Source organism: Phocoena phocoena, chromosome 3, assembly GCF_963924675.1.
Source record: "Phocoena phocoena chromosome 3, mPhoPho1.1, whole genome shotgun sequence".
Taxonomy (NCBI): Eukaryota; Metazoa; Chordata; class Mammalia; order Artiodactyla; family Phocoenidae; genus Phocoena; species Phocoena phocoena.
This window is the reverse complement of record NC_089221.1, coordinates 56,450,150-56,463,243: the sequence shown is the minus strand read 5'-3', so window position 1 is coordinate 56,463,243 and position 13,094 is coordinate 56,450,150. Positions and strand designations below refer to the sequence as shown.

The 13,094-nt window shown below is 43.0% G+C and overlaps 1 protein-coding gene across 1 annotated transcript; it reads right to left on the bottom strand.

The window, feature by feature from the left end:
* Window positions 1-9,586: 9,586 nt before the first annotated feature.
* Window positions 9,587-11,704, bottom strand: CARTPT (CART prepropeptide). Its single transcript, XM_065875249.1, has 3 exons — window positions 11,533-11,704; window positions 11,021-11,104; window positions 9,587-10,150 (listed from the first exon to the last, which is right to left on the bottom strand). The coding sequence occupies exons 1-3, from the start codon at window positions 11,689-11,691 to the stop codon at window positions 10,043-10,045; spliced, it is 351 nt and encodes a 116-aa protein (XP_065731321.1). The 5' UTR covers window positions 11,692-11,704; the 3' UTR covers window positions 9,587-10,042.
* Between the last annotated feature and the right edge of the window lie 1,390 nt (window positions 11,705-13,094).

Here is a 13,094-nt window from a genome sequence, read left to right as displayed (position 1 = left end):
TCAGGAGGTGAGATACACAGACAAAAGGAATTACAGGCAACCTGGGAAAATGACAGGGAAGAGAACCATGTAGGAACAGGTAAAAGAAAGATTATCAGGACAAATTCCCAGGGGAGAAGGATTCAGTGCCATAGCAGGAATCTTTCTCCCTCCCTACGTCCACCTGCATGGGTCCCACTTAAACAGGGCCTTCTATTACATAAAAGCATAAGCTCCTTGAGGGTGGCAACTTGACTGTTTTCTTCTCTGCTCTATCCTGTAGCCTATCACAGTGCCTGACACAGAGTAGGTGCTCAAAAATGTCTCTTGAGGGGCTTCCCTGGTGGCGCAGTGGTTGAGAGTCTGCCTGCCGATGCAGGGGACACGGGTTCGTGCCCCGGTCCGGGAAGATCCCACATGCCGTGGAGCGGCTGGGCCCGTGAGCCATGGCCGCTGAGACTGCGCGTCCGGAGCCTGTGCTCCACAACGGGAGAGGCCACAACAGTGAGAGGCCCGCGTACCGCAAAAAAAAAAAAAAATATCAAAAATGTTTGTTGAAACAGACTCACAGATATAGAGAACTAGGGGTTCCCAGGAGGGAGAGGAAAGCGGGGAGGGGCAAGACAGGGGTAGGGATTAAGAAATACAAACTACTATGTATAAAATAAATAAGCAACAAGGATATATTGTACAGCACAGGGAAATATAGCCAATATTTTGCAGTAACTTTAAATGGAGTATAATCTATAAAATATTGAATGACTATGCTGTATACCTGAAACTAACATAATATTGTAAATCAACTATGCTATAATTAAAACATGTTTGTTGAATGAGTAAAGGGATGAATGAATGGATATAGCTATCTTACCATGCTAGCTATTGGCTAAAGGAAAGAAATATTGATAAGCATTTTTTTTCAATGAAACCACATCAATTGTTACTTTGAGAAACAAAGAATTTACTGAAGAATTCATTGGAGAGCAGGAAGAAAGGTTTCTAATAAACATACAGCAAATAACTAGATAAATGTTCATTAGACATATATTTATGTTCTTCCCATAGATTCCTCTTCCAAATGACTTCTTCTTCAACCTTTCCCCAACACAGCACACAAGCGTTCTCACTCTCTGTCTCTCCCTCTCTCTCCCCCAACCCTTACTAAGTGCAAAATAAAAACAAAAAGTTCTTTCCATATTACATGTGGTTAAGAAAACCACTCCTCCAATCATGATGAAGAATGAGAGGTGCCACTCCCACATGCCATCTTGGAGCCCTTGGTACTCTTTTTCCCTTTGGGGTGTGTGCTGAGCCTTTGAGATCTCCAGCCAGGCTTTAGCAAAGTGTGAAGCAGATAAAGCTAGCCCCAGTGTCTCCCTGTGGGGCCCTGATACCTCAGTGTTTCTGCTGTCACCAAAAAAGAGGCTGTGGAAAACGCATCCTAACATAAGCATGAGTAAATCAGTGGTCTGCGTCTTTCAGGAGTATTTGCTTTTTACATCAGAATCGCAAAAAAAGGGAGTTTGGGGAAATTTCCTTTGTGGGGACTGATCTAGTGAACAGAAGATGAGTTACTGAATAAAACCAAATTATGGGGCTTCCCTGGTGGTGCAGTGGTTAAAAATCTGCCTGCCAATGCAGGGGACACAGGTTCGAGCCCTGGTCTGGGAAGATCCCACATGCCGTGGAGCAACTAAGTCCGTGCGCCACAACTACTGAGCCTGTACTCTAGAGCCCATGAGCCACAATTACTGAGCCCGCATGCTGCAACTACTGAAGCCTGCACGCCTAGAGCCCATGCTCCGCAAAAAGAGAAGTCACCGCAATGAGAAGCCTGCGCACCGCAACGAAGAGTAGCCCCCACTCGCCACAGCTAGACAAAACCCACGCGCAGCAACGAAGACCCAAATTATGAATTAGAGAACCACCTCAAAAATTTTCCCCTGGACTCAGAGGGAAAAGATCAAGGTAAAAAGGAGAAAAGATATAGTGCACACAAACATAGATATAAGAGATTCTATATTTATGTAAAAGAATCGCAGAAAGAGAACTAAACATACAGCAGATATAAGAGATTCTATATTTATATAAAAGAATCCCAGAAAGAGAACTAAACATACAGCAGAGAAACAATAATCAAAGAAATGAGAAAAATATCTTTCACTTAACCAAAGAAAATCTAGAATCTTTCCGTTGAAGGGGCTCAACAAGATTCAGGCGAGATTATGGAGACAGACCTACCCCAAGATACCCTGAGTGACATTTCTGAAGTACAAGTATAGGAAATAATCTCTACTCAGATATTGAGGGAGAGACAACACTCCAACAACAAAAAAAATGACAATTACAGTGAAAGATTTCCCTTACCCCAATGCCAGAAAACGATAGACCAACAGCATGACAGGACACTACTGCATCAATTACTAAAAACTGTTTTTTGAAAAAGCAAAATAAACACAAATTCAAGTATGCGAGGATTCAGAAACACAATACCCAAGTACCCAGTCCCCAGAAAGGCACTCGAAGAAAGATTCCCATGAATTGGAATAAAGAACTCAAAAATTGAGACAATGTTAAGAAGAGTCGATAATGAGCAATACCAATAAAACTTAGAATTAAGTCAAGAAGTGTTGCTATTGGTTGGGTATTTTAATGCAAATGTTAACATATTACTCCTAAGGTAAAAATATAGAAAAATTTAAATGTTAAAAACCTGGATACAAAATACTAGATTAGTTTAAAAGAGACTGGAAGGTACCAGTTATGAGTTTAAGATTCTACTACACAACCCAATAGAGCTGCCGTGAGGAGTCAGGAAAAGGAGTAGTTGTAGGAGTAGCAGTGATAGGAGAGGAAAACCTGGAGATGGAGGTAAACTGAAAGAAGAAAAGCTATCAATAAATTAGAAAATCTATCAATAAATTCACCATGTCAAGCAGACAAGGTGAAGGACTGGCAGCAAAAACAGCAAGTCTAGAAAAGCATTGTTGGGAGAAATTTGTGATGGGGACAAGAGCAGAAGCAGGTATGTGGTTCTCCACTGCCTGCCCAGGGTATAGAAGAATCAGATTGTAGCCTCTCAGAAAGGGATCCAGGCCTTCAGGCTGTGAGAAGTATTAGCTGCTCACCTGGTAGGATCAAGGGCTATGGCTGTAGGACACGGCAGAATCTTAGAGTCCAATACTGACCTTTCCACCTTAGAACTCCACCAAGATTGATTGCTCAACCACGAGCATGTATCCATGGAGTCTGCTAGAGGCTGACTACTTCTCTAGGATGTAGATTAAGTCAGATTATTAAAAGGTCAAGTAAAATATTAATAGATTAAGATAAAATGATTATTTCAATAAATGCAGAAAAAATTCTTTGAAACTCAATACTCATTTATTTTTGAAAAAGAAAAAAACTTATCAAACCAGGAATAAAAGTAAAATTCCTCAGTCTAAGAAAGGGTATATATATATTTTAATACACACACACACATTTCCTGTTAAACTTAAGAAACACTGTCACTGAAATCAAGCATAAATAAGAATGCCTGCTGTCATCTTTATACCATTGACATTACACTGACAGACCCAGTCAATGTAATAAAACAGTAAGAAAAGGATAAGAGTTAGAAAGGAAGTGAAAACTATCTTTATTTTCAGATAACGTGATTGTCTACATAGAAAATTCAAGAGAATATATAAAAAGTATTTAAAACTAACTAATGGGAAAGTTCAGAAACATTACAGGATCTCATGTTTATACATGATATGTAACATTCCCATATATCAATAAACCAGTTATAAAACATGATAGAATTAAAAAACATACATACTTGCAACAAAAAGACACCAAATAATCTAAAACTTGAAAAAATTCTAAAACCTAATAAGTCCAAAACCTATACGAAGAAAATTATTAGTTATTTTAAAATCCAAACTTAAATTGAGGTGATTTTAGGTTTAATCTTTCTTGTTAAAGCCTGTAGTTCAAGTAAAGTCAAAACCAATTTGGACTGAGGCATATTTGCTTTATTTCCCAGTTGCTCAAACATAGAATATTAGATATGATCAAATAAAGTAGAATTCAGTCTCCAAATACCTCACCTAGAAGGGGAATCTTAGATGTCAGCCTGTCCGAATCCCTGCAAGGCTACACAGGTAACGAGTGGCAGAGCCATGACTAGAAACCAGGCTTCCTGCTTCCACTGCAGTGCTGCCCTGCCCTTACCTCCATTCTGGTGAAACCACACCTGAACTGGAACCTAGAGCAAATCTAGAGAAGCTCCAGGCTCCTTAGAGATTCAAAACCTCAGTCCTCTCCCTGCTACAAGCATCTCTCCCCATGTCTCCTTTCTCTGGCATCTACCATCCTCCCAGCCTTTCAGATTCCTCATTTCACAAGTCTCCAGGAGTTCAATGGCTTCCAGATTTCCAGATTTCCAGATTTTCTAGACCAGTCAAATTTCCCCCCAAATTCTGGCATCTGAAAATAGAGATCCCAAATTTTGTTTTGTTAATGGAAACATTAGGAAAGCAACCATCTATTTCCACTATCATTTCATGAAAGAAAGAACACTTTATAGAGAATGTACATTTCAAAAGGATGAATTTTATTGTATATAAATTATACCTAAATAAACCTGACTTTTTAAATGCTAAACTTTGAATTAAAACAGTTAGAAATAGGATATATCTAGCTTTGGTATCCCAACTTCCACACCACTTTACCACAGAAGATGAAATAAAACACCATCACAAACAGAAGAGTTTTGGGAAACTACCGCTTCAGACTTTTCCTGAATGATGTCTTCTTTGTCACTCTTGTCCATCCTTACTGCTCTTATCCATCCAGGCCCTCATCACTTTTTTTCTGGACTACTGCAATATCCTCCCACCTGCCCTTTCTGTGCCCATGTCTCCCTCTCTGGTCCCTCCATTAGTGTGCTATCAGAGAGCTTCCTAAAACACAGCCCTGATCATATCATTCTGCTACCAGGAATAAAGCCTTGGCCCCTTACCCCACAATCTGAGCCAAACTTGTCTCCTTCATCATTTTACACCACATGGACCCAGTGCTCAAGTTATTTCTAACTGCATTCTCTTTTCCCTGTGTACTTTCATTCACACTACTTCCCACACCTTCAACAAGTTTTCCCAATCTTCACCCTTTGAAATATTACACACTCTGGGCTTCCCTGGTGGCGCAGTGGTTGAGAGTCCACCTGCCGATGCATGGGACACGGGTTCGTGCCCTGGTCCGGGAAGATCCCACATACCGCGGAGTGGCTGGGCCCGTGAGCCATGGCCGCTGAGCCTGCGCATCCGGAGCCTGTGCTCCACTGTGCGAGAGGCCACAACAGTGAGAGGCCTTCTAAATTGATTTTTCTCTCTGTCTAGTATTAGATGTATCATGTCTCATGGTGAAACTCTCACTTTATGGCAGAGACCTGGCTATCATCAATTTCTTTTTTTTTTTTGAATTTTATTTTATTTTTTTTAATACAGCAGGTTCTTATTAGTTATCCATTTTATACATACTAGTGTATACATGTCAATCCCAATCTCCCAATTCATCACACACACACCCTGCTTGCCCCCCTTGGTGTCCATACATTTGTTCTCTACATCTGTGTCTCAATTTCTACCCTGCAAACCGGTTCATCTATACCATTTTTCTAGGTTCCACACTGGCTACCATCAGTTTCTATATTGTGTATATATAATTATTGAATGGACAATTTGCTTCTTCTCCTCCTCAGCAGATGACTTTATATCCTACTTCCCTCAGAAAACAGAAGCCATAAATAACCACCCCAACTTCCTGCCAACACACCTACAAATTCACCTGCATCTGTGCACAACATGTTCTCCCACCTTCCCACTCCTCCTTCAAACTAATCTTTTTCTTGGCTCTGAATCCCATCCCCTCATCCCTGACAAGAGCCTTGCTTCATCAATTATCTCCTCTTTCTTCTAAATTTGTAACCTCTTCCTTTCTTCTGATTCCTCTTCTCAATAGTGCAGGGAACACCAGCTAGAAATATTTACATAAACTACTTTCAAGCCAAAAGAATTTTGCTGATAGACCCTCAGGACTAGATACCCTGAAAAAAGCACACCCACACTTAGGAAGGTAAAGGAAATAAACCACAAACACACATTAGCCAGGCAAGAGAGAATTATATTCATCCATCACTGAGACAAAGAAGATTAAAAGTTGATGTCAGGACAACCACCCTCCTTATTCTCAGTCCTACTTTCTCGAGAGAAATTTCTAACCTATGAACATCTGTTAATTTCACCTGGCACCTGATTAAGGCAACTGTGTACACCCCACGGGGCCCAAAGAACTATCCACAGGGGTAGCCACTTGTGCCTCTCCTCATGGGGCATTCATCTGCTAAGAGTCCTTGGTCTTCTTTCAGTTCCTCAAGCAGGTCGACATCTATCCTGCCTTTGAACATGTCAAACCCTCTGCCTGAAGCCCTTGTGGCAGAGTACTCCAACCACTCTGTTTTTGACATAACTGGCTCCTTATCCTTTAACTCTCAGCTCATATATCACCTTTCCTGGTCACTCATTTGATACCACAATGTCCTTCATAGAATTTCTCATGGCTTGTAATTTTTATTTGTTTGTTTCTTATTAATTTTTCTCACCACTAGACTATCAAGCAGTAGACTATAAATTGTGTCTATCTTACTTACCATTATGTTCTCAGTACCTAGCACACGGAAGGTACTCAAAAACGTGTGGAATGAATGAGTTATATTAAAAGCTAGCTCAGCACTGCAGTGGTTCTAGAACAGGAAGCTTAGCAGAACCACCTGAGGATCTTATTTAAACTAAACAATCCTAAATCCCCTTCCCTAACTAACTTCAAACTGTCAAAGAAAAACTATAGCTAGACAGTAGTTAAAGCCATAAAAACAGATTTTATTCAGGACTGTTGCAATAATGGAAAAGAGACCTCAGTATAGAACAGGGCTCAATTCCAAATACAGCATGGACAAGTAGTAATTTATGGCCAAGGGACAGGGTTGGGGGGTCTATGAATGGAAAGTTATTAAGAGGTAAAAGGGGAGATCCTGGCTAAACTGATCTAACAGGATCTTTGCTGAAGGTGGGCCAGGGTGATCAGACATCACTTCGGGGGTGGTGGGGGGTAAGGAACTTGATCATATTTGGAGAGCGATCAGATGTCCAGGGTGGGGAGTTCTTGATAAACTGACTTAGCAGGGTTCTTGCTAATACTATATTTTACAAGGAAGCACACAGATGGGTCTAGGACAAGGTTCAGGAAGCTGACTAAAGTTTGGTCAAGCAAAGAATCTTTGTCAATACCTAGAGTCAGATGTGCCATTTTCAGGATCGGGAGAGGGTACAGGTACACAGGTAGACTATGTATCCCTCATAGCCCTCCAGATTCTGGCATAGAGTGAGGGGTATAAGATCAGTAATCACCATGGGAAGGGGAATGTTTGTATGCAACTGAGAAAAGTCCTCCAGTAACTTTCACACATCATCTCCAGGTCCCTGGGAGAAACACTGCTCCATTCCTATGCCTTGTAATATTATTCCCCAGATCTTTAGATCGAGCACCTTGTCAACTTTCAGACCCCTGATCTTTCAGCCAATCTCAAAAGGTCTCTAAGGCACACACATGGAAGCCTCCATATGGCCGACAACTTTTCTCATTTAAACTTTCTTGATCTTTAATGTTCTTGTCCTCTACCAAAGGGACCTTCAATCATTAAACATACTAAGACATTCTATTAGAAGAGGAGCTTTAATACTGATAAAGTGAAAAGGCAACGTTACTTCCAACAAGCCACTTAAGATTAAATGTTGCCATCGTTAATGTAAAATGTTACTAGCACTATGAACTTAAAATCTGGGCACCCACACAAAATTTTTGGAAAAAGCCTTTTCATACCAAGCCCACAGATTCTCCATCATCAATCCCCCATAAGTCCATATCCATATTAAACAAGAAAGGAGGGATGATATAGTAGGGGTAGGGGTGAGGGGGCAAGTTAAAGGGGTTTAGAGCAATATTCTTATTCTTCTCTTTGAACTACAAATTCCTCCAACACTTCTTGCTTTTGGCTGAAACATTCCAGGGTAAAATAGGAAGCAGTTCTAAGTGTTATCCCTGAGGGTCCTATCTGTGCACTAACCAATGATTAAAGCAATTTCTACATCTTATTTATGTAGGACTGACACAAATGGGAAGAGTTAAGGTACTCAAGAAAAATAGAATTTCAACTGAAATGCTTTCTGGAAAAGCAGTGGGCTATGAAACTATTGAATAACTCTTTTCAGTTTTTAAAGATTAAAATGCAACACATTTCAATCACAACTAAAGCCTGGAATTCAAATTGAAGTGTGACCCCCCCCCCCAAAATACATTGGCATCCCAATGAGCTAATTTCTACTAAAGAAAGAAGAGCTTCTGGGGAATTTGGGAGTCCATACAGCCTGTTCTGGAGGGACATGGAGAGAAAAGATAAATCTTTGGAGTCAGAGAAATTAGAGCTGAGATCATGATTTGGGATTGGGTAACTTGAGCTAGTTCTGTCTCCTCTCTTGGTGTCTGTTTTCTCCTCTGCAGTGGGGGCAGAGGAGTGATAACAGTATCTTGCAAGATTATTAGGAAGACCAGCCATGATAACAGTAACAATAAGAACACTGCAAAAGGTAGTTGTGTATGAAAATATTTTTTAACAGCATACTCTAGGTCCCCAAGAATCAGTGGAGGGACTTTCGTTTTAAATTCTACTACTACGCAGGTGCCTCCTGAGTTTGCATTAGGAAAAAGCACCTGCTCCTCTCATGATGCTTCCACCTAAACGTTACTTAGTTTGGTTTAAACCCCCAGAAATGTGACCTCGGGTAAGCACTCAGAAACATTTTAAGACTCTTAAACTTTACATTTAAGATTTTTGTATTTCTTGAGTTGAAGCTGCCCCCATTAATTTTCACTTGTTCCCCTCAAAACTATTTACTGAAATGACTGTTATTCCTTTGAAGTGAGAATATTTCCGGGATGGTGTAGTAAATAGTGCGAATGGTTGTGTCTCACGTGCTTAGGGTACCTGAAATAGCTATTTACCTTCCTTTGGACAAACAACAACTCCCAAAGAGCCCACTGTTTTTTTTTTTTTTAACCAATGCCTATCTTCTAATAAAGAGGTGTCAAAACAAAAGTCCTAATTTTTCAAATTGCTTTTAATGTGGCTAAAGTATGGGACAATTTCTCTTGTATTGGTCTCCCTGTTAAAATTAAGTATTCTAGCTAAAGCGTTTAATAAACAAAATATATCAACTCAACTCCAACCATCTTCACTTTATTTCATCTTTCTCTCTCTCTCTCTCTCTCTCTCTCTCACACACACACACACACACACACCCCACACTACTGCAATCAAAGAAAAATTGTGTACAAAAGCTTGTGTGGCAAACTCCTAATTAATGATGAAAACTCCTTGGAGCCCTGGTGCCGTTTTCCCAATAGACTGCTATTTTTAAAATATTTCTCCTTGAAAACAACAGCATGATTAATGCCACCATTCCTGTTGAAATTACTTATGCAGAAACAACAAAGCACTATGAGCAATTATGAAAAACACTTTATTATGTATAATTTGTACATGCTTCAATTTGTGATGCTTGGGGTGATTTATTTTCCAGGTTGTGATGTCATCTACCAGATTTACCTGATCTAATTTTCATCCTGTCATGCCACCTACAAAAATACAATTTTCAAAGTGAAGTTCTCTTTCTTTATTTAAATAAAAAGTAAAAGCTTTTTATTTGAAAAAGCTTTGAAAAGCTTGTCAGACAGATAAAATAAGAATAGAATACTTTGCACACGTATCAACACCATACAAGGCATTACCCTTCACACAGTAACACCTAATGTGTTCTTTTATTTGGAAACAGCAGGAAAAGAGCCCCCTTTTCCTTAGAGGCAGATGCAAACTTTGCTGCTAAAGCCAAACTCCGGGGATGAAGGTGTGGTCCTCTGGGGAAAGTGGGGGCAGGGGGACTTATGGAGAAGGGTGGACGCCTCATAAGCACTTCAGGAGGAAGGAATTGCAGGAGGTTCCTCGGGGACAGTCGCACAGCTTCCCGATCCTAGCTCCTTTTCGCACGGCGCACTGCTCTCCCGCGTCACACTGCGAACAATACAATGTGTAGTCACCCTGCACACGCATGTCCATGCTCCCAACAGGCACGTCTCCCCATCAACACAAAGTCTGCCTCATGGGAGAGACAGATGAACCCTACCACCATCACCATGGGTCTAAGTACAGTCAGGCCTGAAACGAGGAGAGCCTTGTGCTTATAATTTCAGCGAGAGAACATAAAAAGAAAGAAATTTAAATTATTGAACCCGTCTTACTTTCTTCTACCTTTTGTGGGGAAGTTACATTTCCTGGCTCCTTTAATTGCTCATCCAAAAGAAAAAAAAATCAACAAGACCTTTTTATCTAAGAGATAAACAATAGACAGACATTCTCACACCCCCTGCTCCGGGTACCCTCCTCACTCCAAGAAGATCAAAATGTGTGTGTGTATGTGTGTGTGTGTGTGTGTGTGTGCGCGCGTGCTTTTCAAGGAAGGTGACCAGACCTGAATCAAGATTTTTGACCCTAGAACTTAGATTTTTAAAAACCTGGCAGTGGTCCGGAAGGCAGGAAGAAAATTAGAGGAACAAGCACTGACTGGATTTAAGGGCTCTTCCAACTCAGAGAATTCTTTGTGAGGTGAAAAGAACACATTTTTAGGAAATACTGCTTTCCACAGAAACCCAAGGGCTGATTCCTGGCACAAACTGTTCAATCCTCCGAAATGGTCGATCTACTCTTTAACCTTAGAGACCAAGGGGCAAGGGCTGACGGTGGAAACAAAGGGGAGCCCACAGAATTCTGCAAACCCATTATCTGAATTATTTGCCACATCCTGGAGAGAAGGTTGTGTAAAAGACTCCAGGTGGTGTATTTCCTCTTGGAAAAGCATGGGGAGGGGCGACCCCAAAGCCTTACCATGGGGACTTGGCCATACTTCTTCTCATAAATCGGAATACGTTTACTCTTGAGCTTCTTCAGAACTTCCTGCAGTGCTTCGATCTGCAACACACCGCCCGCAGAGCCCCAAGTTGCCGCCTTGGCTGTGCGCCCAGCCCCGGTGCTCTCTTCCAGCCCTAGTTATAAGGAACCCCAGAGCCACACACACTCCTCCCCTGGACTCCACAAAGAGGGATGTTCAAGGGGTGGAAACTTAGCGAACGCTGTCCCACGAACTGACCGCAGGTCCAGGAGCCTCGGAGACTCCTGTTGCTCCGAGGAGCCGGGATCAGGGATTCGCTCTACAGACTGTCTGGAGCCCGTGGGCTCAAGACGTTCTTCGGGTAACAGCGGGAGCCGGGAATCTGCGCCCACCTCCCCGGGCCCTGACTTAGGAATGGGGGTGGGGAGGCAGGGAGAGAGGAAGGACGCGCACAAAGGAAGGAACCTTGCGGCAGCCCAGGGGAGTCTGGGGCGGGGGAGATACAGACCAGCTCCTTCTCATGGGAGGCATCCTCCACGGCGGAGTAGATGTCCAGGGCTCGCGGCTGGAGCTCGGCGCCCTCCTGGGCTAGGGTGCCTAGCAGAGGTAGCAGCAATAGCAGGGCGGCACCCAGGAGGGGCAGCAGCCGCAGGCGGGGGCTCTCCATGGTGCTGAAATCCGGCGCTACGGGGGCAACCCGCGCTCCCGCCTTTTATAGCGAGCCTGAGCCTGGGCTCAGGGAAGAAGGAGGGGGCGATGAAGGAAGGGGGTGTGGAGGAGGGTCCGGGTCAACCGTCTGTAGGCAGCGCTTCGCCGCCGCTTGACGTCAATGCCCGCTGGGCTCCAGGCGCCCCGGAACAAGGCTCTGCGTACAGATGGGCAAGAGCGCGGAAAACAGGGACCCCGCGCCCCCAAGTGCTGTCAGACCCGTAGCAAGGGACGCTCCCCGAGGGGCCTGAGCTGAAGTCGAGGGGCAAGAGGTGAGGGATGGAGAGCGGGAGGGGACTAGGAAATGGAAAATGCCTTCGAGTCAAGGCACAGACAGAAGAGTCCTTCCCCATCACCTAGCAGCCACAGCGGCACGATCCACCTCCCAGCACCACCGTGCTTCTTATCACAGCCCCATCGGTGGCAGCAAGAAGACAGTGTTGCCTCCAGGCAGGCGCGTTTGCTGAGCACCTTACGAGGTACTCTGTGGTGGAGAGGAGGCAAATATAGTACGTAAAAGAAAGAGAAAGCATGGCCTTTCTCATGCTGGGTTCTTTGGTGGACTCTGTGTGGTAATGAGAAAAGAAGGAAAGCAGAATAACCCCAGTTCAGCGGCGGTGTGGAGAGTGTAGAAAGCCAGATTCTGGTTTCAGCCCTGGCTCTACCACTTACAAGCTGGGTGACTTTGGACAACATAAAGAACATATCTGAGCCTCACCCTTTTCTTTTGTAAAACTGGAATTTTAAAATGTACTTCACAATGTTTTCAGGAGAATGGAATGACAAATTAGGTATGTAAAACCCCTGGCCCTTAGCACAATGAACACCAAGGCTCTCCTTTGAACTCTGAGGCTGACCAGACAAGTGGCTGTGTGTGCAGTATCTTGGCTTTTCCTCAGGGCAAATTCAACCATCCTCAGAACCCCTCCTACCAGACTGCCCACCCCTGATATCTAAGAAGCCTAACTAGAAAGAAAGAAAGAAAAAAGGGGTGGAAAAAAATGCAACTTCCTGATTATGGAAATATCTCCAAAGATTAAAAGTCAGTGGTGAGCCAGCTCCTCAGTGACTTGTGAAGACTGTTTTTTCAGAGGTTGGAGTCCCTACAGCCTGAACGCAAATGAAAGTTCCTGTAGGGGAGACAATGTTTTCCTACTTAGACCTAGAGGCTTATCCCACCTGCCTGCCCTCCTGGCTTCTTCTCTCACAACACCCTCTTTTTCTCAACTGCTCCTGAATCCATCCACTCTCGTCCATCCCCATTACTACCACCCCAGTCCTGGACAGCTGCCCCCACCTACTTCTTGCCTACCCTCAACTCCCACCTCATCTTCTCTTGCTTTCCTCTAATCCATAAGTCAC